The sequence below is a fragment of the Notolepis coatsorum genome (genome assembly GCF_963971535.1).
Source record: "Notolepis coatsorum genome assembly, chromosome: 5".
In the NCBI taxonomy this organism is placed as follows: domain Eukaryota; kingdom Metazoa; phylum Chordata; class Actinopteri; order Aulopiformes; family Paralepididae; genus Notolepis; species Notolepis coatsorum.
This window is the reverse complement of record NC_140169.1, coordinates 175,008,815-175,036,126: the sequence shown is the minus strand read 5'-3', so window position 1 is coordinate 175,036,126 and position 27,312 is coordinate 175,008,815. Positions and strand designations below refer to the sequence as shown.

General features: G+C 48.9%; 1 protein-coding gene across 1 annotated transcript in view; it reads left to right on the top strand.

Moving 5' to 3' along the window:
• kif5c (kinesin family member 5C) overlaps positions 1-27,312 on the top strand; it is a gene marked incomplete at its 5' end in the record, with an annotated part of 152,638 nt that overhangs the window by 55,681 nt on the left and 69,645 nt on the right. The window contains 5 exons of the mRNA XM_084313865.1: positions 17,713-17,781; positions 18,881-19,087; positions 21,342-21,488; positions 22,317-22,505; positions 24,961-25,078. Coding sequence (XP_084169991.1) covers positions 17,713-17,781; positions 18,881-19,087; positions 21,342-21,488; positions 22,317-22,505; positions 24,961-25,078 — 730 coding nt within the window. The remainder of the gene's footprint in view (positions 1-17,712; positions 17,782-18,880; positions 19,088-21,341; positions 21,489-22,316; positions 22,506-24,960; positions 25,079-27,312) is intronic.

The following is a 27,312-nucleotide window of genomic DNA, read 5'->3' as shown; positions in this document are numbered from 1 at the left end:
CCTCCGTTAACCCTCCCACACCTAGTGACTGAATTGTAAATAAATAACTTAGTTCCTCCCGCAAGCAGTACCCTCCCTCGGTGACATTAGAAACCTTATAGTGAAAAGGGAGAAGTTGGATAGGAAGGGGTTAATTGTATTAACGTTACCCACACCAAAAGAGTTGATAATAGGCTCAGGAAGGGACACGCACACAGAACTCCCATCTAATTCTTTATCGTTACTTATACTGGTCAGTTACAAAGATTTAATAGCAATGGGTCAAATAGAATGAAGTCTTACTATTACCCAATTTGTAACTCAATACCTTATAGACACTTATATTATACACCCACACCGTATAGAACCAGGTATTGCCGACCCAAATATAATATACTTCAATGTGCTTGACTCATCACCCACGTCTGGGTTAGTACCAGGGATAATACCTCTCTCAGGCTTTAATTATATAGTAGTGATAATACCTCTCTAAGGCTTTACTTATAATACAACAGGTCGGTAACCTCCCCACAGGGGAAGGGTTAATTAGATGGGAAAATATTATTAAAGAACAAACACGTTATCACACTCAAAGAAAATGAAAAAGGTGGGCCCACTTTACCAAACAAAAGTCCTATACTAATGCCGGCATGTCATGTTTATGGGGTACCCCTATGAACTGTAGTTAGCCACATTAGCTTCGCCAGTAGGCCACGCCACACTGTGTACTGTGCAATAGGATCCTGAGCACCGAAGCGCCAGTGTACTCAACCAAGATGGCGGCCTCGCCGCACCACCACTGTCCGGGTGGTAAGATGGCGTCGAACGCTCTCGTCTCAGGCGCTAGCAAGCGGTGTTATGCAGAGGGGCAGTAGCGGGCTGGCGGCGCGTGCTGGGTGATGGCGACCTCTGCTGGACGGGACGAACTCCCGTGCTAGGCTGACGACCGCCGGTGCAGAGCAGATGTAGACCGCCGGCGAAGACAGGCTGCTGGCTGCCGGTGCTGGGTTGACGCGCAATAATAATCTGGGGCTACCTTAACTGAAGCTACTCTGTGGGTCCTAGACAGCCCTCCTGCTAGCCGAAACATGCAACAACGCACGGTGCCTCTAAGCCCCAGTTCTCTTCGGGCAATCTTGCCGGGCACCTTGCTGGAGGGGATAACGTTAACATAAGCCAACTCTTGGCTATACCGCGTTCTTCTAGGATAACTCGTTGTATCACTAGGGTTATTCAGTGGGGATGTTCAACACGCTACTATGCTTATATTTCTAGTATAACCCGTAATATATTCAAGTTCAATACCTTCGCCCGTGTGGTCCACTACGGGGCTCTTCCAACGACACGACCACCCAGGTCCAAGTCCAAAGTCGAAGAGGCTGGCTCTCCCCACTTCCGTTTCAGTTGACTTGCTTCTCCATGCCTCTCTCGTGCGCTCCGCCTGCCACCGCCGCCCCCTGCTGGTACCGCCAACTAATCCATATTCCAGCCGGTGAGAGAAGGAGAAACTTGCGTCATTGTTCGAGAGAATATCAATGGAAACTAGTTAAGATGTCTTTGTGCACAAAGGGGAGATAAAAGGCAAGTCAGCACTTCTGAATAATAGTCACATATTCAGGGTGCTACATTTCCCCCCACTTTGAACTTGCTAAGTCCTCTGCAAGTTAATTTAATGGGACACCGATTAACGCATGCATGAATACGGTCCTGAGACCAACAGTACCATACATAGATCGACATTCACACACATCAGGCCAACAGTTTCACACACTCCTTCATGAATTGGAAACACTGTTCAACAAACACACTCTTCAGCACGTAGTCCTGGCGATAGCCGACCTCTGGTGCTCCTCTGGGGCCGGGTGGGTTCCACTTCCCCCACCTCCGACTCCGTGTCGGATTCTTCAGTGCCCGTTGGCGGGTCATTGACCACAGCCTCGCCCTCCGGGGCCATCGGTGGACCGCCAGCGGCCTCCTCTTCGACTCCGTCTCCGCCGTCCTCCCCCTCCTCTCCTGAGGGGGTCGACTCCACCTCTGACTCGGTATCCGCTGCCTCTTCAGGGGCGTCCCGCAGGGGCCCGGGTGGTTACACGCCCTAGGATGCGGTTCCCGACGGTATTCGAAAGCATCTCCTATGTCCGATTCGGACGAGCTCCGCGGTGCCACAGGGATCTGTCGAGGGGCCCTCGCCCGCACTTCCGGGTCGGAGGCCGGGAAGGGACAGGTCTTGAGCTGGTCTCGATGCACGGTCCTTTCTGGACCCCCTGCTTCGGGCCTGACTGTGAACACGGGCGTCCCTTCGTGGCTCTGCTTAACCACCACATAAGACGTAGGCTCCCACTTGTCCTGTATCTTATTATGGCCCCCGGATTCGGTGGTCGCGTATCAGGACCCGGTCCCCGGCCCGCAAGAGTGCGCCTCTGCTCTTTCTGTCGTAAATCCTCTTGCGTCGATGAGACGCATGCTTCGCCGTGGCCTCGGCAGCCTCCGCAGCGGCCTTTAGTCGCTCGTGGTGACCCTGTACCTACTCGTCCAGGTCCTCCGCCCCTTCGTCAATGACGTCTCTGCCCCCCAGGACATCCCGGGGCATCCTAGCGTCCCTCCTGAAGAGCAGGTAGAAGGGGAAGTATCCCGTGGAGGAGTGCACATGGCAGTTGTACGTAAGTACCAACTCGGGTAGGTGCTCCTTCCAGTCCCGCTTCTTCTCTGCGGGCAGACTACGCAGCATGTCATGCATCGTCCAATTGAACCTCTCACATTGCCCATTCCCCTGGGGATGGTAAGGCGGGGTGCGGCTCTTTGAAATTCCGTACAGTCGGCAGAGCTCCTTGATGACACTGGACTCGAAATTTCGTCCTTGGTCGGCATGGAGTCGGGCAGGGCAGCCGTAGTACACGAACCAGTACTTGATGATGGCGGCGGCGGTGGTCTTCGCAGTCTGATCTTTGGTCGGTACGGCAATAGTGAATCTGGTGAACATATCGGTCAGCACCAGTACGTTCTCGTAGCCACCCGCCGACCTTTCCAACACGGTGAAGTCCATGGCAAGGACCTCCATGGGTGCCGTCACGTTAGTGCAGGTCATCTGGGCCTGGGCTTTAGGGAACACATCACGGGCTAATGCACATCGCTTGCGTTTGCTGCACCCATTTCTTCACCTCTTCTGCCATTCCGATCCAGTAATAACTTCGCCTCATCAGATCCACCGTCCCTCGTCCCCCGTAGTGTCCCCCATCCTCGTGCTGGGTCTCGTAGATCCTCCGTCGCAGGGCCGTGGGCACCACCAGCTGGAGAACCTCCTCCCCGTCGCGGGGGTCGCTGACGCGCCGAAACATAACTTGTTGGTGCAGATGGAACCGCTCCCACTGTCCGTATAACTTGCGGAGCTTCGGGTCCCCTTCCTTCAACTGCACTTTAGTGGGAGAGACCCCCTGCGTCACCGCCCGCCACACCGGACCCAACTCGGGGTCGTCCGCCTGAAGTTGCCGCATTTCGGGCCGGCCCTTGGTGAACCCCTTCTTTTCTTTCCCCATCAGGGCATGCAGTGGCTGGGCCACCTGGGCGAAGCGGGGCACGAACCGCCGATAGTAGGACAGGAACCCGATCACCTGCCTCACTTCCTTCGCTGAGCGTGGCGCCGGCCAGTCCTCCAACGCCTTCACTTTGTCGGTGTCGACCTGTATGCCGGCTGCTGAGACGATGTGTCCCAGAAATTTGACTTCGGTCTTCAGAAGGAAGCACTTCCGGGGCTTGAGTTTGAGCCCATGCTCCCGAAGCCGTCCAAACACCAGGTCCAACTTCTGACAGTGGCTCTCGAAGTCGCTGGCGAACACCAAGACGTCGTCTAGATAGACGAGTAGGACGTCGAAGGCCAGGTCCCCCAGTTCGGCGGTCATCAACCGCTAAAATGTCGCTGGTGCGTTACACAGCCCAAAGGGCATACGGGTCCACTGGTAGAGGCCGAAGGGCATCGTGACGGCCGTCTTCTCTTGGTCTTCTTCTTTCACAGCCACCTGGAAGTAACCGGCGGTGAGATCGAGCGAGGAGAAGATCTTGGCCTGCCCCAAGGCGTCTAGGGACTCCTCGATGCGAGGTAGGGGGTACGCATCCCGGTGCGTCACGTTATTTAGGCGGCGGTAGTCGCAGCAGAACCGCACGGAGCCGTCCTTCTTTTTGATGATCACGGCTGGTGACGCCCACGGACTGCAGCTCTCTACCAGGACACCCTGGTCCACCAGGTCTTGTATGTGCCGCTTTACTTCTTGGAACACATGAGGCGGTATTCGGCGGTGTCGTTGCTTGACCGGGGGTGCGTCACCGGTGGGGACGTAGTGAGTGACCGTGGTTGTGTAACCATAGTCCCCGTCGTCTACGGAGAACACTGCCTTGTGTTTCTCCAACACTTGATTTAGTCGGCTCACTTGGGCTGGCGTGAGGTCCTGAAGGTTCGCCTGTACGGGCACGGCGAGCCCTCGGGTCCTCCCGTCCACCACCGCCGAGGGCGGGCTGTCTCGAGCCTTAATCGCGTCACTCTGACGCCTCCGTCTACTTCCTCCACGGTCACCCTTTCCTTAGGCCGTACTCGACGGGGGCAGTGGAGCTCCGCCAGTCTGGACCGAGGTCGGAGCACCATCTCGGCTTCGGTCGGATTCAACACCCGCACAGGCACTCTTCCCTGTCGGGCATACGCCACCACGTTCGCCACCAGTAGTCCGGGGGGCAGGTTGGCACTCGGAGTGTTCTCTAACATCACGTCGTCTCACAGCGGCCCGGGACGATCACTTCGCTGTGCGGGGGAATGACCACCGGCTCCCTGCCGGCCACCTTGACGTACCCCATCCTTCCCGGGGCAGTACACTCCCGGGCTTTTTGGGCCATGGCGGCGACCACACGGCGGATGGCGACGCTTCTAGCGTCGGCGCGGCTTCGGCTCGCCCGTCGCATCCCCTTGATCCCCATGAACAGGCCGTCTACTCCGCCGAGCACGTTCATGCCCAGAAGTCCCTGGATGGCGTCTCTTGGGGGCACTCGGGATCGTCCTTTACTATGAATATGCATTTCCCAGTGAATGTCATATCCAGGCACTTCACCTCGGCGTAGAGGCATCCCACCACTGGGATCTCCAAACCGTTGGCGGCAGTGAGAGTGATCCAGTTGGCGGGGGTCAGCTTCGTCCGCGGGAAGTGTCTTCGGAAGTGGCTCTCCGCCATGGTGGTGACCTCTGCGCCTGTGTCGAAGAGGCAGCGGGTCTCGACACCGTCGATCTGGACGTCTAGCGTGAAGCACTCCCCGTGCACGTCCTGCGTCTCGGGGCCCTCCGCGGCTGAGTCGGCGGCTCCTGCCGCTACGGCATCGACTGCCCTTCGTGGTTCGGATCGGTACCCTGACGGGCCCGGGGCTTCGGGGGTGGGAGCAGAGGCTGGGCGTGGCCCGCTGGCTGGGCGGGGGCAATCTCTGCTGATGTGGCCCGGCTGATTGCAGGCATAACAAATCAGCCTGCCCTCTTCGTCTCGGCGGGGTGGTTCCCGCGTAGCGGCGGTCGCGTCGTCTCGGCGTCGCCGTCCGGTGGGGCCTCTCCGGGGCGCATCGCGCTCCTGTTGGAAGGCCTGGAATAGTTGCTCCTGGCGCGCACCCAGCCGCTCCTGTCCTGCCTTGAGCCGCTTAATAGCTTCCTGCAGCGTGTCTACGCTCAGCGGGGCCTCCCGTCCCTCCGCGGCCGCAGCGTGGACTAAGCCCCGGGTGGGACCCTTGTCGGAGGGGAGGACCAGCTCCTCCTCCGACCAATCGATCGCCGCCTTCAGTACCTGGGGAAACGGCCGCGTCCCGTCCTCCCTCAGGTACTTCCGCATTTCTCGCCTCAGGGTCTCGTCTCTGAGGCCCACCACAAACCGCTCCTGCAGCAGGGCGGCGGCATCGGTGACCTGGGTAGGCGCCCGACGTCGTAGGCGACGAATCCTCTCCTGCAGGTCATAGGCGAACTGGCGCACAGTCTCGCCGGCGGCCTGTCTTCGGTCATAGAACTCCCCCAGGCGGACGCTGACTGGGGCCTTGTCTCCATAAGTTTCCTCGAGGAGCGAGAACAAGGCTTCCGTGTCGGGGACGGTTCCCTCCGTCAGAAAGCGTACCGTCTGCTTCGCCTCGCCTTTGAGGTGGAGCTGTACGACCTCCACTTGTTCCTCCGCTGGCACTTGACTGGCACGGAGATGGGTCCTCATTGCCTGGATCCAGTCTTCCACAGGCAGCTCTCCCCTCTCCTTTTCCCCTCCAAACTCGCTGCACTTCCGCTCCCGTTGGACGTACACCACCGGAGGGGGCGCTGGAGGGAGCTGTTGGAGCATGGCCTGCGCCAAGGCAATCGACTCTTGGCGTCTGGCCTGCTCCAGATGTTCGTGCAGGCGGTCCAGGACGCCCGCTTGGTCTTGGAGTTGACCCCGTAGGGACTCCACTTGTGCGGCCAAGGTCCGCATCATTTCGGCTTCCCCTCCTTCCTCCTTGAGACAGGCTGGTGAGTCACCTCGTCGCTCCGCCTGGGACGACTCTGCTCTGACCTCCGGCTTCGGGGCGTCGCTCTCCGACATCTTAGGTCTCTTGGTCGTCACGTTCGAGGGAGTGGAGTAGGATGTTGATCCTGTTCGTGACGCCAAATGTAGCAGGGTGGATTATCCCTGCTTCGTGGGAACGGGTGTGCACAGCCACTGGGTAGCGAGACACAGTAGAGCTCCGTCTGACTGCACCTTCGTCTTTGGGCCTGGAGCGTCAAACTGGAGACCAGCAGTGGGAGTGGATGGGGCCCGGGATTTACCAACCTGGTTTGGTACTCTGCTCTTCCTCGCCTTTCCGGGGCGGTCAGCAGTACTCCCCAACTCGCTCTCACCTTCCCCAATACCTCCGTTAACCCTCCCACACCTAGTGACTGAATTGTAAATAAATAACTTAGTTCCTCCCGCAAGCAGTACCCTCCCTCGGTGACATTAGAAACCTTATAGTGAAAAGGGAGAAGTTGGATAGGAAGGGGTTAATTGTATTAACGTTACCCACACCAAAAGAGTTGATAATAGGCTCAGGAAGGGACACGCACACAGAACTCATCTAATTCTTTATCGTTACTTATACTGGTCAGTTACAAAGATTTAATAGCAATGGGTCAAATAGAATGAAGTCTTACTATTACCCAATTTGTAACTCAATACCTTATAGACACTTATATTATACACCCACACCATATAGAACCAGGTATTGCCGACCCAAATATAATATACTTCAATGTGCTTGACTCATCACCCACGTCTGGGTTAGTACCAGGGATAATACCTCTCTCAGGCTTTAATTATATAGTAGTGATAATACCTCTCTAAGGCTTTACTTATAATACAACAGGTCGGTAACCTCCCCACAGGGGAAGGGTTAATTAGATGGGAAAATATTATTAAAGAACAAACACGTTATCACACTCAAAGAAAATGAAAAAGGTGGGCCCACTTTACCAAACAAAAGTCCTATACTAATGCCGGCATGTCATGTTTATGGGGTACCCCAATGAACTGTAGTTAGCCACATTAGCTTCGCCAGTAGGCCACGCCACACTGTGTACTGTGCAATAGGATCCTGAGCACCGAAGCGCCAGTGTACTCAACCAAGATGGCGGCCTCGCCGCACCACCACTGTCCGGGTGGTAAGATGGCGTCGAACGCTCTCGTATCAGGCGCTAGCAAGCGGTGTTATGCAGAGGAGCAGTAGCGGGCTGGCGGCGCATGCTAGGTGATGGCGACCTCTGCTGGACGGGACGAACTCCCGTGCTAGGCTGACGACCGCCGGTGCAGAGCAGATGTAGACCGCCGGCGAAGACAGGCTGCTGGCTGCCGGTGCTGGGTTGACGCGCAATAATAATCTGGGGCTACCTTAACTGAAGCTACTCTGTGGGTCCTAGACAGCCCTCCTGGTAGCCGAAACATGCAACAACGCACGGTGCCTCTAAGCCCCAGTTCTCTTCGGGCAATCTTGCCGGGCACCTCGCTGGAGGGGATAACGTTAACATAAGCCAACTCTTGGCTATACCGCGTTCTTCTAGGATAACTCATTGTATCACTAGGGTTATTCAGTGGGGATGTTCAACACGCTACTACGCTTATATTTCTAGTATAACCCGTAATATATTCAAGTTCAATACGTTCGCCCGTGTGATCCACTACGGGGCTCTTCCAACAACACGACCACCCAGGTCCAAGTCCAAAGTCGAAGAGGCTGGCTCTCCCCACTTCCGTTTCAGTTGACTTGCTTCTCCATGCCTCTCTCGTGCGCTCCGCCTGCCACCGCCGCCCCCTGCTGGTACCGCCAACTAGCCCCACAGGAAGAACTGGGTGGATTGAATATGAGTCAGTTTACTGTTTATAATCCATATTCCAGTCGGTGAGAGAAGGAGAAACTTGCGTCATTGTTCGAGAGAATATCAATGGAAACTAGTTAACACTTTAATCGCCAAAAACGCCGTAGGACGTCTTTCCCCGCCATGCTCATTCTGCCAAAGACGCTGTACCACGTCTTTTATATCAATATTTCAAAAATCTGTGATCGAAATCATATTTCTCCCCCAGAGACTTGAGATCTACTGTTGAGCCCCTCTCAACTCTCCAACGGTTCAAGAGCGCCATCTGGTGGCCAATCGGCGGATCGCCCAGAGCGGAAACAGGAAATGGAAGCTGGTGCTCATTTCAATTCGGTCCGATCACTCGGTAATAGTCCCAGGACTCGAGCTAGACGCAATAGATAGCAATCCGTTACCAATAACTCGATAAACAACATGATTTGGACGTATATACTATTATACAACCTGGAAATGGATCGCATATTTCTACATCCCATAATAGGAATATTTCTGTTCCACGCTCATCGCCCAACGCTATGAGGAAGCTACGGTAAGATTCAGCGTTATTTCTTAACGTGTTCGATACTAACTGCTCTAATGATCATATCACCCACACTAGATGAATCAATACGTTGGCCACGGAATTATAAACGACCCCCCCCCCATCCGGTCAACATCAGATGATCAGTAGTAACTTCTAGAAGCACGTCCATTTGAAATTTTTTATCTTGCGCAGATTCCTATCAAACTGTATTTCATCATCAATATAATGCATTTGGGGCTATAAATCACGTTCTGGAGAAAGCTGCAGAAAACGATAAAAACATACTTATACTTTAGACCGTATTTTAGTATGAATATGTGAATGAAAAAGTATAACGTTGCTACACCCTGAACAATAGATATAGGACGTTGAATGGGCCATAGTAATGTCAATTTAGCAATACAATTTAAAAAGTTATAGCCCTGGAAAGAAGGTAAACATCCCCATAGACAAATAGAGCTGGCGTGGGATGGTTTATTCTGAATTTAAGCCTGGCCATCAAAGTGTTAAGATGTCTTTGTGCACAAAGGGGAGATAAAAGGCAAGTCAGCACTTCTGAATAATAGTCACATATTCAGGGTGCTACATATACATGTTGAAATTATTTTCATATGAAAGTCCATTATAAGTATGCAGTATGATAACTAACACTTCTGACGTTTATAACAAACCAAACCGTTTGAAAATCAGTTGAAAATGTAAATAATTGGTTATTTCAATAGTACACATGCAAAGTCAAGTTAGACCGCGCTCTCAGTATCTAACACTGGGTGCTGAAATCCCAAACATTATGAAGAAAAAGGCGAAGGCCGGACCAGCACTCTCAGATTTAATATTTTTTTATTTAATGGCAGCCTATAATACAGACATGTTTCGGAACGTGTTCCTTCTTCAGTGTAATAGGCTAGCAGTGATAGCTTGTAAAAATGGGAGCTATATACCATGAGGGCAGGAAGTGACATCATAGAGGTGAGCTTGGGAATGCCAGTCAACTTTGACCTCCAGAGTAAGGACTTGATAATGTAGCATGTTGAAAACAAATATATACCAGAAACTAAAATAAGCCTATAGCAAACACAAAATTCTATGAGCAAAGAAAAACAACAACAGAAAGGAACCCTTTCACCATTTGTAAAATAATAGTAATGATAATATACTCATGATAATAAAAGTAATACAAGTCACTTGTAGGAAACAGGATCACAACTTTTTTCATTCATTCCCTTTGGTACGATGCCATTAATCAAATGAATATAGTAACCTGTCTCCCCCTCTAGAGGGCATTGTAGATTAACAAGTCCCTTAAACAATAAGAATGCATTAGGGCGGCTAGGTGGTGTAGTGGACAAGTCACTCGCCACCAGTGTGGAGACGCTAGGATTCGCGTGTTCGAATCCAGCTCTCCACATTGTTTTTCAGTTTGGCTGGTCGTCCGCAGTAATACACATTGGCCGTATTACGGGGAGGGAAAACTGAAGGGTGGGGATCGAACGTTGTGAACAAGCGACTCCTACAAGTCGGTTGGTGCGCCTGCGCAGTAGAATCAGGAAGTGTCGGGGGCAGCGTGAGCCTCCCACGCGTTACTCCTCGACACTGAGAGGTCGAGCTGCGCAGGTGAAAAGATGCGACTGCTGTTACCTCAAGTACCGGAGGGGACTTGTGCTATGTATGACTTAGTCCACATTGCAGCCGGCTTGTGGGAGGCAAGAAACAGCGTTCGTGACAGGGGAGGGTTGAATTGGATGATACGAAATTGGGATGGGAGAAAAAATATAGAAAAATGGGAGAAAAAGTGGATCAAAAAAAAAAACAATAAGAATGCATTAGGAGAAATAGAGAGATACGGTACACCCTTAAGAGAGGACAAAGTGGAGCTAATCTCTCAAATGTACACTTGCAATGTCAGTAATGGTGTAAATCTCCGGGACCGATGAACTTTTCTTGCATACTCCTCCGTGGTGGAAGAGGGCCGTTTGGAAACATCTTCTACGGAGGGAGCACAGCGGAGACATCTCCTTCTTAGGTCCGTCTCTGGGCTGCCAAATAGGCCTGCGGGAGTGCAGGGGGCACCAAGTGTGTAGACAGTCCCGTTCGTCTCCTCGTCTCCAGCATCTCTTATGCCGCTCGGTGTCTTGCCGATAAGCAGGCCCCTCTGGATGATGGCGTCCTGCCAATAGTTAGTAAGGGTCACGCCATGGAGTAGGATATGAGTCTCTCTCTGCTTCAGGCAAGAATGGGACTCGTGACTCCATCGTTGTAGCTACGAAAGCTGATGTATATCCACTAGGGACAGGGTGAACTGTAAACTCTGGAGCTGCAGGTTTCTAAGCTACCAAAGTAGCTATGTATCAAAGTCAAGTTAGACCGCGCTCTCAGTATCTAACACTGGGTGCTGAAATCCCAAACATTACGAAGAAAAAGGCGAAGGCCGGACCAGCACTCTCAGATTTAAAAAGAATTGTATTTAATGGCAGTCTATAATACAGACATGTTTCGGAGCGTGTTCCTTCTTCAGTGTAATAGGCTAGCAGTGATAGCTTGTAAAAATGGGAGCTATATACCATGAGGGCAGGAAGTGACATCATAGAGGTGAGCTTGGGAATGCCAGTCAACTTTGACCTCCAGAGTAAGGACTTGATAATGTAGCATGTTGAAAACAAATATATACCAGAAACTAAAATAAGCCTATAGCAAACACCTTAGGAGAAATAAATAGAGAGATACGGTACACCCTTTGTCCTCTCTTAAGGGTGTACCGTATCTCTCTATTTCTCCTAATGCATTCTTATTGTTTAAGGGACTTGTTAATCTACAATGCCCTCTAGAGGGGGAGACAGGTTACTATATTCATTTGATTAATGGCATCGTACCAAAGGGAATGAATGAAAAAAGTTGTGATCCTGTTTCCTACAAGTGACTTTTATTACTTTTATTATCATGAGTATATTATCATTACTATTATTTTACAAATGGTGAAAGGTTTCCTTTCTGTTGTTGTTTTTCTTTGCTCATAGAATTTGGTGTTTGCTATAGGCTTATTTTAGTTTCTGGTATATATTTGTTTTCAACATGCTACATTACATTATCGGTCTAACTTGACTTTGATACATAGCTACTTTGGTAGCTTAGAGACCTGCAGCTCCAGAGTTTACAGTTCACCCTGTCCCTAGTGGATATACATCAGCTTTCGTAGCTACAACGATGGAGTCACGAGTCCCATTCTTGCCTGAAGCAGAGAGAGACTCGTATCCTACTCCATGGCGTGACCCTTACTAAGTATTGGCAGGACGCCATCATCCAGAGGGGCCTGCTTATCGGCAAGACACCGAGCGGCATAAGAGATGCTGGAGACGAGGAGACGAACGGGACTGTCTACACACTTGGTGCCCCCTGCACTCCCGCAGGCCTATTTGGCAGCCCAGAGACGGACCTAAGAAGGAGATGTCTCCGCTGTGCTCCCTCCGTAGAAGATGTTTCCAGACGGCCCTCTTCCACCACGGAGGAGTATGCAAGAAGAGTTCATCGGTCCCGGAGATTTACACCATTACTGACATTGCAAGTGTACATTTGAGAGATTAGCTCCACTTTGTCCTCTCTTAAGGGTGTACCGTATCTCTCTATTTCTCCTAATGCATTCTTATTGTTTAAGGGACTTGTTAATCTACAATGCCCTCTAGAGGGGGAGACAGGTTACTATATTCATTTGATTAATGGCATCGTACCAAAGGGAATGAATGAAAAAAGTTGTGATCCTGTTTCCTACAAGTGACTTTTATTACTTTTATTATCATGAGTATATTATCATTACTATTATTTTACAAATGGTGAAAGGTTTCCTTTCTGTTGTTGTTTTTCTTTGCTCATAGAATTTGGTGTTTGCTATAGGCTTATTTTAGTTTCTGGTATATATTTGTTTTCAACATGCTACATTATCAAGTCCTTACTCTGGAGGTCAAAGTTGACTGGAATTCCCAAGCTCACCTCTATGATGTCACTTCCTGCCCTCATGGGATATAGCTCCCATTTTTACAAGCTATCACTGCTAGCCTATTACACTGAAGAAGGAACACGTTCCGAAACATGTCTGTATTATAGACTGCCATTAAATTAAAAAAAAAATGTATCTGAGAGTGCTGGTCCGTCCTTCGCCTTTTTCTTCATAATGTTTGGGATTTCAGCACCCAGTGTTAGATACTGAGAGCGCGGTCTAACTTGACTTTGATACATAGCTACTTTGGTAGCTTAGAGACCTGCAGCTCCAGAGTTTACAGTTCACCCTGTCTCTAGTGGATATACATCAGCTTTCGTAGCTACAACGATGGAGTCACGAGTCCTATTCTTGCCTGAAGCAGAGAGAGACTCGTATCCTACTCCATGGCGTGACCCTTACTAAGTATTGGCAGGACGCCATCATCCAGAGGGGTCTGTATTATAGGCTGCCATTAAATTAAACAAAAATTTAATCTGAGAGTGCTGGTCCGGCCTTCGCCTTTTTCTTCATAATAGTACACATGCAACCATAGACATTCATGTTATGAGTGGGGCGTGCTGCCTGTGGCAAGATGGCCGCCACGTGGCAACGTCGGTCTCCATTGGCCAGCGGCACGGGTGAGTCTTTAACAGCAGACATTCTGATACGCTATAGTGAGGTAAACAAGAGCCGTAACTAATAACTTTAACCATGGGTATACGGCTGTCCCCGACTAAGGATTTGGATGGTCGACTATGATTGGCCAAAATTTGCCGTTAGTCAAAAAAAAAGAAGAAAAAAAAAAGTATAATATAAAAAATTATTCCATTTGGGCTGTGGGGGTGCTTAATGTCTGACGGAAGGCTTCTTGTCGTCTGCAAAAGCATGCAATTGGTCCACTGATGGATACATCTTGATATTTGTCTAGTCTAGTGTGTTCATTAGATGGGTGAAATCCTCTTTCAGTGCCTCTGTGCCTGTTTTCGTAGGCAGTTAGCCTCTGGTATGCGTGCCATTAGCGTTAGCCACGCTTCTAGGCCTATTTTCTTTTGGAAAGAATGATAAAAAAATATATATATATATTTATATTCGACTAAGAGGATGGCCAGTCGACTACGGCTCCTTTCGACCGATTAGTCGACTAATCGACTAATAGGGGTCAGCCCTACATGGGTAATAAATCAAATCAAATGTATTTGTATAGCCCGAAATCACAACAAATTGCCCCCATGGGCTTTAGAAATCAAGAAGAAACATCACAATAGATCCAGAACAAAAAACACCATAAAATCCACATTTGCAAGAACACCCCCAGACTTTCCCCAGTGAAAAGGAGGAACGTCTCCCTAAAACCGAGCAATAGGAAGGAATAAAAACACAGCAAGTCAAGTCAAGTCAAGAGTTTTAATTGTCACGGCATACAGGTATACAATGAAATGCGGGTGGTCTTGCCCGCAACGATGTGCAATACAGTGGTACATATAATAGAATCAAAAGAAGAAACAACATTGTGCAGTAACAGATAGCAGGTAACATGGAGTGACATCTCGGTATCTGTACATAGTTATTTACAGCGCATGTGTGACATGCTAGTTAGCTTTGGTAGTGCAATACACTACCAAATACAAATACAGCAGGCGCCATGGAGGAGAGAAACCTCAGATGGGCTGTTCAAAGGGGATCCCCCCCATCAGGATGTCGGTGATATTATGTGCTGCTATGGATGATAGATGGATGGAGAATAGAGCAAGCGAATAATTGGTATGTATACTGTCTGTATATACATGTAATAAAACACATACATACATACATGGTAGCAATAGTATCTAGTATTTTCAAATTAAAATCTGTTCCTTTTAGGTGTTTCCAGTGCCAGGAACCTGGTAGTGTGCATGCTGACTCACTAGCATGGCTCACTCTAGCATGGCTCACTATAGCACCCCTAAATGGAATGGAGCCATTATTAATTAATATTAGTTACAGCCGTGTTGACCTCATTTATGATCCCGCAAATTGTCTGCTGTGAATCAGGTCTTTAAGTGCATAATCAGAGCGGCGCTGAACCCTATGGTTTCAGGCTCCAGGGGAAAGAAAATGTTTTAAGGAGAACACTATAATGATTTTACTAGCAGTGGACCATGTTAGTCTAAAACTGGTTGTGGTGACCTTTACATCCATACCTCCTTTCTAGGCAAAGACAACCTGCCTACCTCTACCTATAGTGACATAGTCTCAGGCATTAGCAATACACTGGTGTTATTATTTAAAAGTATTATACGTCGTTCCATTAGCTAGAGAGGCTGAGAAGTCCGACCAGCTCCACCCAACCGTGCTGTGCTGTGTTTGCTAGCTGACAGGAGGGGGCTTTCACGTCTTCTTAGAAACTTCTTAGAAAGAAGTTTGATGGATTGTCTCCTTTCATTTGTTAGTGAATAACATTAAAACGGGTAAAAGGCCTTTATCATATGTTAATATATGCATATGTAGGTACAGCTAACTGTGGGACATGCTGATGGTTTCCTAACGAGCGGTGATTCTCTGACTCTAGAGGCATGTGGCAGGGCCTCAGAACAATGACAGATTACAAAGGCACCTCCCTCAAACTGAACAGTGACATCTCCTTAGCAAATTATCTCAATTCCTTCTATGCGAGGTTTGAGGCTGTGAATAAAAACACCAGCCTACAAACCACGGCAATGGGGGGGGGGGGTCTGCTGATGGAGACTCAGTGTTCAGGGTAACAGAGCATGAGGTGAGACGGATCTTTAAAAAAGTGAATATCAGGAAGGCAGCAGGACCGGACGGCATCCCCGGCCGCGTCCTAAAAGTCTGTGCCGACCAACTGGCCCCGGTATTCACTGACATCTTCAACCTGTCCTTGGAACAGGCTGTCATCCCCACCAGTCTGAAGAAGTCCACCATCATTCCTGTACCCAAAAAATCTACGCCCGCTTGCCTCAACGACTACCGCCCTGTAGCCCTCACCTCCATAGCCATGAAGTGCTTTGAGAAGCTAGTGAAGGGCTACATCTGTTCCTCCCTCCCCATCAACCTGGACCCTCTGCAATTTGCATATCGCCCCAACAGGTCCACGGAGGACGCCATAGCCCATGTGCTGCACACAGCAGCATCACACCTGGACAAGAGGCAGGGGAACTATGTGAGAATGCTGTCATCGACTACAGCTCAGCATTCAATACCATAGTCCCCTCCAAACTCATAGCCAAGCTCAGGGACCTGGGCTTGAACTATGACCTCTGCCAGTGGGTCTTGGACTTCCTGACGGGCAGACCCCAGGTGGTAAGAGCAGGCAACTGCACCTCCTCATCCATCACGCTCAACATAGGGGCCCCCCAGGGCTGTGTTCTGAGCCCCCTCCTCTACTCCCTGTACACACATGACTGCGTAGCACAGCGGAACAACAACACCATCATCAAATTTGCTGATGACACAGTAGTGGTGGGCCTGATCTCTGCCAACGACGAAAGGGCCTACCTGGAAGAGGTAGAGAACCTGTCACAGTGGTGTCAGGAGAACTGCCTCTCCCTGAACGTCAGCAAAACAAAAGAGATGATTGTGGACTTCAGGAGGTCGGGGGTCAAGGACTACAGCCCCCTCAGCATCGACGGGGCACCGGTTGAGAGAGTGAACAGTTTCAAGTACCTCGGAGCCCACATATCCGAGGATTTGACATGGACCACACACATTGACAGTGTTGTGAAGAAGGCACGACAACGCCTCTACTTCCTCAGGCACCTAAGGAAGTTCCAAGTCAGTCAGAAGATCCTTAGGAACTTCTACTCATGTACAATAGAGAGCATCCTGACTGGCAACATCACCTCCTGGTTTGGGAATAGCACTGCACAAGACCGTAGCAGACTACAAAGAGTGACACGTTCAGCCGAACGCACAATTGGAGGGGGGCTTCCCACCCTCCAGAACATTTACAACAAGCGGTGCAAGGGGAAGGCTAAGAGAATTATTAAGGACTCGAGCCACCCAAACAACTGCCTCTTTGAACTGCTGCGGTCAGGTCAGGCAAGCGATACCGGAGTCTTAAGGCGAGCACAGAAAGACTCAGAAGAAGCTTCTATCCCCAGGCCATCAGGCTGCTAAACGAACAATAAACACTATGCAACAACCATCAAATGCACACAGCACACACACCCACACGCACACACTCACTTAAACAAACAACACACTGCAGCACCCACTCTCCACACTTTAGATCACACAAACACACTTTATATTTATTGATAAAGGATTTGCACTACAACTCGTACACCTACTGTAAATTGTACCTAAATTGCACCTCATCCCATTTCTGCCTTGCACTATATAGTATTGTATATTAGTACACTGCACAGTATTGTATATTATATGGTAACTCAGTTACGTCTATTCTGCATCGAACATTGTACATATGTCTATACTGAACATTGTGACCTCATTTTTTTTTTTTACTTCTAATTTACATGGTATACTATGTTATTTTATTTCATACTTATCTTGTCTTGCACAGTCTCTGGAGCGTAACAGTAAGAAGCATTTTGTATAAAAGTATTCTGTACTTCTGTATGACAACTATTAAAGAAACTTGAAACTTGAACTTGAAACTTGATTAGGCAAATTTGCACAGATAAATCACCCTCTTCAATCAGCTAGCCGTTGTCAACAACAAGCCTCCAAATAACATTAGTATAATATGACCTTATATTATATCATACTATTACAAAGGTTTGAAGGTAGTATTAGGTTGGTACGTGCTATTACTGTAAATGTATCGTAGATTATGTGTCACAGGCAGTCCATAAAACATTGGAATATGACACACTGAACCATCCCCTCCATTTCCAGGACGATGAGATCAACCAACACAGTCAGATGGCTGAGAAGTTCAAAGAGCAGACGATCGATCAGGATGAGGTAAGCGCTGATCTTACACACACACACACAACATCTTAGAGTTTGATTGATTGATTGAAAACTTTATTAACAGATTGCAGAATGGGTACAATACAGTACAGCTCAATACACACAATTGTTAAGGGGATGCAGACCAGAGAAAGACTTTCGTCTTGTTTCCACCAGGGTCCCCCAGACCGTCTACCTTTTGTGTCCTACTATGAGACATAATGGTATGTAGCCTGTGCTAGCATACAAAGGGGACACTGGAACTGTGCACGTGGTGAGCCAGAGGTGGCCTACGGTGGCCTTTTTACATCCCAATTTGAGCAGCGCTTGATACTGTACTACTGTATGTATTTGTGTTTATCGCCATCTAGTGGTAAAGCCAGAGACTCATTAGACAGACTTTGGTAGTATCATTCTGTTTTTGGGGGGGATAACCGCAACCTTCATTTCATGATGGCATGGCACCATGTAATGGTGCCCCCACCTACCTATCCAGTGTGCCACATCAAATGCGCATGTGGCTCCCTTAATGGCCTCTAAAGCAGCACTTGCCTGACAAGTACGCTAAAGGGATTTCAACCAGAGGGCTGTTACCATGGTAATGCCACCATTATGCACTTTGTACCACTGTAAGCTCTTTGAACACGCGTTTACAGTAGAATTAGACAATGCCGTTATGCCGTTTAATCCCTCAGTGTCAATTGCAGTGCACTCTATCTGTCTGTCTGTCTGTCCTGTCTGTCCTGTCTGTCCTGTCTGTCTGTCTGCGTCTGTCTGTCTGCGTCTGCCTGTCTGTCTGTCTGTCTGTCTGTCTGTCTGTCTGTCTGTCTGTCTGTCTGTGTGTCTGTCTGTCTGTGTCTGCCTGTCTGTCTGTGTGTCTGTCTGTGTGTCTGTCTGTCTGTCTGTCTGTCTGTCTGTCTGTCTGTCTGTCTGTCTGTCTGTCTGCCTGTCTGCCTGTCTGTCTGTCCATCCGTCCGTCCGTCCATATATTTATCTATCCATCCATTCACCCCCTCCCTCCCTCCCTCCCTCCCTCCCTCCCTCCCTCCCTCCCTCCCTCCCTCCCTCCCTCCCTCCCTCCCTCCCTGCTTCCCTACATCCATCCATGCAGCTGTTGGCGTCTGCACGCAGGGACTATGAGCGCCTCCAGGGGGAGCTGTCTCAGCTGCAGAGGGAGAACGATTCCGGCAAGGTGGAGGTGAAGGAGGTGTTGCAGGCTCTGGAGGAGCTGGCCGTCAACTACGACCACAAGAGCCAGGAGGTGGAGCACAAGCACCGCAACAACGAGCAGCTCAACGAGGAACTCACGCAGAAGACTGTGAGCTCCCGACTAGAGATGAATGCAGTGCTTACTGTAAAGATTGAAAAAAATAAAAATAAAAATGTTGATTTGCTATGGACATAATCTCACACATATAATAATAATAATAATAATAATAATAATAATAATAATAATAATAATAATAATAATAATAATAATAATAATAATAATAATAATAATAATAATAAACTTTATTTGTATAGCACCTTTCATACAGAAACTGCAGCTCAATGTGCTTTACAACAGAAAAAAAGACAGGCATAAAATGAGCACATAAAGTGCAGACATATAAAATCACAGTTTTTCACATTAGGATCTTGTTATGGTTTGAAACCGACCCCAACAGCACGGCACAGACAGGTAGTTCAGAGTTAGCCAAACACTAGGGCGTATTTATTACAGAATCAAAAATGAGCCAAATAACAAATCAGAATTAACAAAAAGGAGAATGCTTTCGGCAGAGTTGTCTGCGGCTCTGCAGATCCTCCCGGTTTAGAGGTGGGGAATCGGCGTAGGCGCCACTACCTCTGCGGCTCTGCAGATACTCCCGGATCCAACTCGGGGAGGAAACGGAGAGAGAGAGAGAGTGAGAGTAATCAATCCAACTGAACACAGAGGCAGTGCAGTTCAGTCCTCCTTAGCTGAGTCCAGTATAAATCACAAGTGACTTGATCTTCGGTGTACCAACACACAAGTTAGCTGAGTCCAGTACAAAACAAAAATGGTATTTCTTCAGTGTTATCCTAACACACAAATTAGCTGAGTCCAGTACAAAACAAAAACTGTACTTCTTCAGTGTTATCCAAACACACAAAAAACAGATAATCCAAAAGGCTTGTTTCCAAAAACTCACCAAAGCGCAAACGCGTAAAGCGGGCAACGAGGCACAGCTCCAACGGATGATCGAGATATTCACCAGCGGCGACTTCCAAAGATGTCCTGGAGAAGAAGTAGACAAGGCACAACAACGGGGGGGAACAGGCAATAGCAGTAGTATCCAAAACGACCCGACAACGATTGATAGAAGGCCTGAGTATATGAACCCTCTGGAGCGCTAATTACAAACTACAACAGGTGCGTGATGGAAATTGGTAATCGCTCCTGAAGCGTGTGGCGGGGAATGGACCAATCATCACAGCACCTTGAAGAAGCGTGTGGCGGGGAATGGGCCAATCCTCACAGATCTAACATCCCAACAGGCCACCTTGTTTATGGTTTGATTCAGTTTTAAATAGACAATAATAAAAAGAGTAAGATAAAATAGACAGAGTAAAATAGTGCAATAGTGCAGTGCAATACAATTGTAGAATAGAATAGATTAAAAGAAATATATATTTTACAGTGCAATAAAATAGTTCTGGATTACTGTTCAATAGTTCAAAGTCGTTTCTCTGTTTGGTATCCACAGTTTAAAACTTGACATATCCCAAAACACACGTTAATTTAGTTTGACAGTTAGGCTATACTGAAAGTGAGTGAGTTTGAATGTGTCCTCCTCGAGTGATGCCACTGTAATTCAGTGTCCTTCGATGATATCAGAGGATAATGGTCAGTAGAATAAGAGGTAGCAGCAAGGTGTTGTTGTCCAGTAGGGGGCTCTCTTCTGTCCTCTGGACCAGGCAGTAACAATGCCCCTGTTACAGCGGAATAAACCGAGGTTCGACTCACTACGGTCGATAAGAACCCAGGGGCGGGCGTCTGTTGTAACGAGTTCCTAATCAGGTCTCTGACATCAAGGCCACCCAATCATTCCATTCCTTAATTGGCTGATATCAGTCCTTGTCTCCTGAGCCTTTCAGCCATTGTGTATGGCAGGGCCGGGCATTGGTGTACGGCAGCCGTGGACCGTGCCCCTGTTGGGGGCTGCACATCAGTGGTGGAGGAAGAGAGTTAACCTCTACATTGTAAGACACTGTCCTGCTACAAGAAAAGTGCCATTTAAATGCGGCCATTCATTCATTCATTCAAGGTAACAAGCCAGTTTGCAACTTCATACTTTGATTTCAATAAGGAATTCTCACAACAACCAACACTAAACACCCAATTCAAGTGTTTAATAGAGAAACGAATTCCTCACGAGCCTAATGGAAAAATATAATACACTGACTCAAGTTCAAATGTCGAAGGTATAAGTTGGCCATCTTAGTAACATGGAAACAGAGTTTACACGTTTCTGATGTAGAAATTGCATTACAGAACATGTGTGTGTGTCTGTGTGTGTGTCTGTGTGTCTGTGTGTGTGTGTGTTCAGAGCACTCTGGAGAGTGTGCAGAGAGAACTAGCCACCTTGCAGGAAGTGAGCAGTCACCACAAGAAGCGAGCAGCAGATATCTTGAGTCTACTGCTCCGGGAGCTCAGTGAGATCGGAGGCGTTCTCGGCACCAGTGACCTCAAGGCTGTAAGGACCTGTCATAGCGAGCCCAATACTTTGTTTTACTGTCATGTCAACAGTGCCCCTCATCTGTTTTGTGGTGGCCATTTTGTGTCCCACTTGGGCATCCAGTTCGATTACATTCGGGCCACAAAATGGCCGGCGCCAGTGAAAACAACCTTGCGCGTGTCCGAGTTAGGGCTGGGCGTTGTGTCGATGAGTTGCACTCTTTCCATCTCTCTCTCTCTCTCTCTCTCTCTCTCTCTCTCTCTCTCTCTCTCTCTCTCTTACACACACTTATTTATTTATAAAAAAAATTGGTTGTACATGTATATAAATGCAGTCTTTTTTTCCAGCTACTGTCCCTAAACCTGTTTAGTACCCTCCCAGACACAATTGTTATTATTCCTGGGACGTCACACACACACACACACACACACACACACACACACACACACACACACACACACACACACACACACACACACACACACACACACACACACACACACACACACACACGCACACACCTTATTAACACTCACTTAATAAATGTGCAATACATTCATACCTCATTTTCATTTACACCTTACCCTAAAGTTTTGTACCTCATTGTCTTCATTTGTACCTCACTGTACTTAGATTGTACTTAGGCTGTACTTTGATTGTATATTGTATATTCCTTACTTTTTTACTTACTTTTTGTTACTGTATGAAGCACACTCTCAGCGGCTCATACAGAACCAAGCATTTCACCGTAAAGTACATGTATTTTATTGTGACAAATAATAAACAAACTTGAAAACTTGAAACCCTCACTCCTCTAACGCTGTCCTCTCTCTACCCCGCGCTCAGAGGGCGGAGGTGAACAGCGTGATGGAGGAGGAGTTCACCACGGCTCGCCTCTACATCAGCAAGATGAAGTCGGAGGTGAAGTCTCTGGTGAGCCGCAGCAAGCAGCTGGAGAGCACCCTGAACGACACCAGCCGCAAGGCGCAGGCCAGCGAGAAGGAGCTGGCCTCCTGTCAGCTGCTCATCTCCCAGGTAAGGGGGGCGGGATCCGGTGAAGTCAGTGTGTTGATTGGTTGTAGACTTTTTTTTATTTTATTTTTCTTTCTGTATTTTTTGCTCCCATCCCAATTTAGTCGTTATGCCAATTCCCTTCCTGGTCGTTGCGCGCATTGTCCCACTGTCGGCCTAGGGAGGGTGTACAACTACCACATGCCTCCTCCGATACATGTGGAGTCAGCCAGCCGCTTCTTTTCACCTGACAGGGGACTCTCACTGGGGGAATGTAATGCATGCGGAGGTTCATGCTATTTCCCCCCGATCCCTTCCCTGCTGAACAGGCGCCCCGACCAACCAGTAGGAACCGCAGTTTACAACGACCAGGACGCGTGTATCACTTCCCCAACGGATTTAGGCGGATTTCGGTTTCCGGGTTCGCCTGATTGGCCGCGACGGCCACGTGACACGCGTGGCACGCCCCCGCGGCAGCGGCAGCGTTGCTGCTGCACGCTGCTGTGTTGACGCTTGCAGCGGCGTGGACTTGACCTAGAGGCTGGAGTTCACTTCCCCTTTCACATCGCGCCACGCTGCTCTGCAGTCATCAGTCATCTAATAATATTGTCGCTTTTGTCAAGAATCATATGTCTATACTGAACAGCGTGACCTCTATTTATACTTCTATTTTACATGCTATACTATTTTATTTCATACTTATCTTGTCTAGCACAGTCTCTAACAGTAACAGTAAGAAGCATTTTGGATAAAAGTATTCTGTACTTCTGTATGACAACAATGTATGCCTTTCAAATGTTAAATGATAAATGATTAAATGATACACACTGAAATCTACGCTCTCTCATCCTGCTTTCCACAACGCGACAATATTATTAAACAGCAGCTCTGTCATTGAAGTGGGAAAAGTGAGCATTAAACAGCAGCTCTGTCATTGAAGTGGGAAAAGTGAGCATTAAACAGCAGCTCTGTCATTGAAGTGGGAAAAGTGATTAAACAGCAGCGCGTCTGCACTCAGAAGATGGCGTGACAATATTGCTCTGGCGTTGAAGTGGGAAAGCGGCAGTGAAGTCCGCGTCGCGCGCGCGCGTCAACACACAGGCAGCGGCAGAGGCAGAGAGGGGCGTATAGCGGCGTGGGTCACGTGGCCGTCGCGGCCAATCAGGCGAACCCGGAAACCGAAATCCGCCTAAATCCGTTGCGGAAGTGATACACGCGACCAGGACACATACCCCGCCGGCTTCCCACCCGCTAACACTGCCAATTGTGTTAGTAGGGACGACTGACCAAGCCGGAGGTACCGCTGACAGCTGGATTCGAACCCAGAGTCTCTGCGGTGGTAGGCGAGTGCATTCTCCACTGCGCTACTTAGCCACCCTTGGTTGTAGACTTAACAGAAAATCTGTTTTGGCTGTTATATAGGCACTAGCCATTGAGTGCTTTTACATTATCCGATATTAGTCGGAATACTTGAGAATTCCGTCATTGATGTAAACGACGCCATATCCTGTTTATAATAGCAGGGATAAATGTATGTGCAGACTAAACCCAGATATGACGGATGATGGAAAAGGCGGATAATATCTGGGATAACAATGGATATTCCTGATCTGGATATGAAGATGTCTGCAAACACGTTATTCTGACTAAGACCTTATCTGGGATCCTAGCTAGTAGGCCTATCGAGAATATTGATGTGCACGTACATACCCTTTACCTTCCAGATCAGTGGTTAGTGGTTACACAGCGTGTCCCTCTAGAGTCTAGATTCACCTATGATCTATATATTCTATATATAATAATAATAATAATAATAATAATAATAATAATAATAATAATAATAATAATAATAATAATAATAATAATAATAATAATAATAATAATATATAGATCTATATAACTATGAAGGTTTTCAAATGTTTCCAATGTTTGTAATCTGAACAACCAGTAGACAGTAGGCAGATCATGTGTGGTATGTACTGTTATGTGTTGTGACACACTTGGACATTCTCTTGCCGTTAAAGGGGCACATCACTGAAAAACTGCTGATTTATTCAGACACTTCCCAAAGCTCTGGACAGTTTTGCTCACATTCGTTTAGTTTGATAGTTATTGAGTGTATTATTCAATATCATTCATCATCAGAGGACACTGAATCCTTGTGTTTTGTTAAATGCATCTCAATGCAATGATGTACTGTAGAAGAAGGAAATGTTTTATTGCAATCCCTATAGCTATATTTCCATTGTCATTCATTTAGCTGTAACTACGGACCGAGTGTCCTCCAATGACATCACTGGAGGACATATTCAAACTCATTAACTCTCAATAACTGTCCAACTAAATCAACGTGTGCAGAACTGTTTAGAGCTTTGGGATATGTGTGAGATTATGTGCAAAATAAGTCAGCATTGTGTTTGGGTGAAGTGCCCCTTTAACCATGTCCTACATGTTGTGCTTCTCTACTGCTTCTCCTCAGCTCCAGGCTAAGATCAAGTCCTTGACAGACTACATGCAGAGCATAGAGCAGAAGAAGAGACGGCTGGAGGAGAGCCAGGACTCCCTGGTGGAGGAGATGGCTAAACTACAGTCTCAAGGTCAGTTAGAGCCAGGACTCCCCCATGGAGGAGCTGGCAAAACTACAGACCCAAGGTCAGTTAGAGCCAGGACTCCCTCGTGGAGGAGATGGCAAAACTACAGACCCAAGGTCAGTAAGAGCCAGGACTCCCTCGTGGAGGAGATGGCAAAACTACAGACCCAAGATCATGTTATGGTTTGTAAACAACCCCAACAGCACGACACAGACAGGTAGTTCAGAGTTAGCCAAAAACGGGGGGCGTATTTATTTACAAACAGAAAAGAGCAAAAAAACAACATAAAGCATTCAGGGGGAATGTCCTTGAGCAGAGTAGGCTCTGCGACTCTGCAGCTTGGCCCAGAGCAGAGTTGGCTCTGTGGCGCTGCGGCTCTGCGGCTCTGCAGCTTATTCAATATCCACCCGGGGCGGAACAGAGGAAAAAAAAGAGAATGTCATCAATCCAACGTAGGGAATATGAGGCAGTCCAGTAACAAGCAGAGTTCAGTAACTAAAACAAGTGACACCTCTTCAGTGTTTACGGAACACACAAAAAACAGAATGAAGGTCTTGAGTCCAGGAAAAAATTAGGAAAACAGAGCATCAAAAATATACTTCCAAAAACTCACCAAGGGCAAAGGGAGAAACGAGGCACGGGTCCACGGAGGCAGAGAGGGGTAACAGTGGTGACTTCCAAGGACGTACTGGAGAAACTACGGAGAAACAACACGGGAGGAACAAGCAGCAGGTGGTGGTGAGCAAAACGACCCGACACTGAACGTACAGAAACCCCGTGTATATAAGGGCTCCCTTCGAGCTGATTTGAAACTCCTTTCAGGTGCGTGATGGTAATTGGTACCTGGAAGCGTGCAGTACTGGGCCAGCCCTCACAGTACCCCCCCCTCCACGGGAGCCACCCGGCGACCTGCCCGGCCTCGGCTTCCCCGGATGGGAATGATGGAAGTCGGTGATCAGGGCGGGATCCATGATGAGCTGGCGGGAGACCCAGCTCCGTTCCTCAGGACCGTATCCCTCCCAGTCCACCAGATACTGGAACCCCTGTCCTTGGCGTCGGATGTCCATGAGCTGGCGGACCTTCCACTGGGGGTGTCCGTCCACCATCTCGGGAGGAGGCGGATCTGGGGCAGGAGGCATCAGGGGACTGAGAGAGACAGGCTTCACTCGGGACACATGAAATACAGGATGAATGCGCATGGATGCTGGAAGCTTAAGACTCACCGCCGTGGGACTGAGCACCTTCCGGATCTCGAAAGGCCAGACGAACCGGGGGTTAAGCTTCTTGGCGGTGGATTGAAGCGGCAACCATACCCTCTGCCCAGGTTGGTAAGTCGGCGCAGGGATCCGGCGTTGGTTAGCTCCCCGACTGGCGCGCTCCGATGCCCGGAGCAGCGCAGTCCTGGTGATCTCCCAGACACGACGACACCGGTCGAGATGATCCTGCACGGAGGGAACTGCCACTTCCGACTCCTGTGCAGAGAAAAGAGGGGGTTGGTAGCCCAGAGATACCTCGAACGGCGAGAGGCCGGTGGCGGAGCTGACCAGGGAGTTGATGGCGTACTCGATCCAGGGGAGGAACCGGCTTCAGGAAGCAGGTCTCTTGGCGGCAACACACCGGAGAGCAGACTCCACGCTCTGGTTCATTCTCTCAGTCTGCCCGTTAGTCTGTGGATGGTAACCAGACGAAAGATTAACAGTGGCCCCCAATCCCTTACAAAAGGCCCGCCATACCTGGGAAGTGAACTGGGGCCCCCTGTCAGAGACGACGTCCTGGGGAAAACCATGGAGGCGGAACACGTGGCTCGTCAGGAGGTCCTCTGTCTCGGAAGTTGATGGAAGCTTGGGAAGGGCCACGAGGTGAACCCCCTTGCTGAAACGATCCACCACTGTCAGAAGGACTGTATTTCCCTGGGAAGGTGGAAGGCCAGTGACAAAGTCCAATGCCACATGGGACCAAGGGCAGCTCGGGATGGCTGTAGTAGACCAGAGGGTGCCTGGTGAGAGGCCTTGCTGCGGGCGCAGACCGTGCAGGCCAGTACGAACTCCCTGACGTTGTTCCTCATGGTGGGCCACCAGAACCGACGAGCCAGGAAGGAGAAGGTGCGGTGGACGCCGGGGTGGCAGGCAAACCGGCTGGTATGGCCCCATTGGAGAACCCAGGACCGGACTGAGTCGGGGACGAAGAGGCGACAATAAGGTACGTTGCTTGGAGCGGGATGGAAACGTAAGGCACGCTTG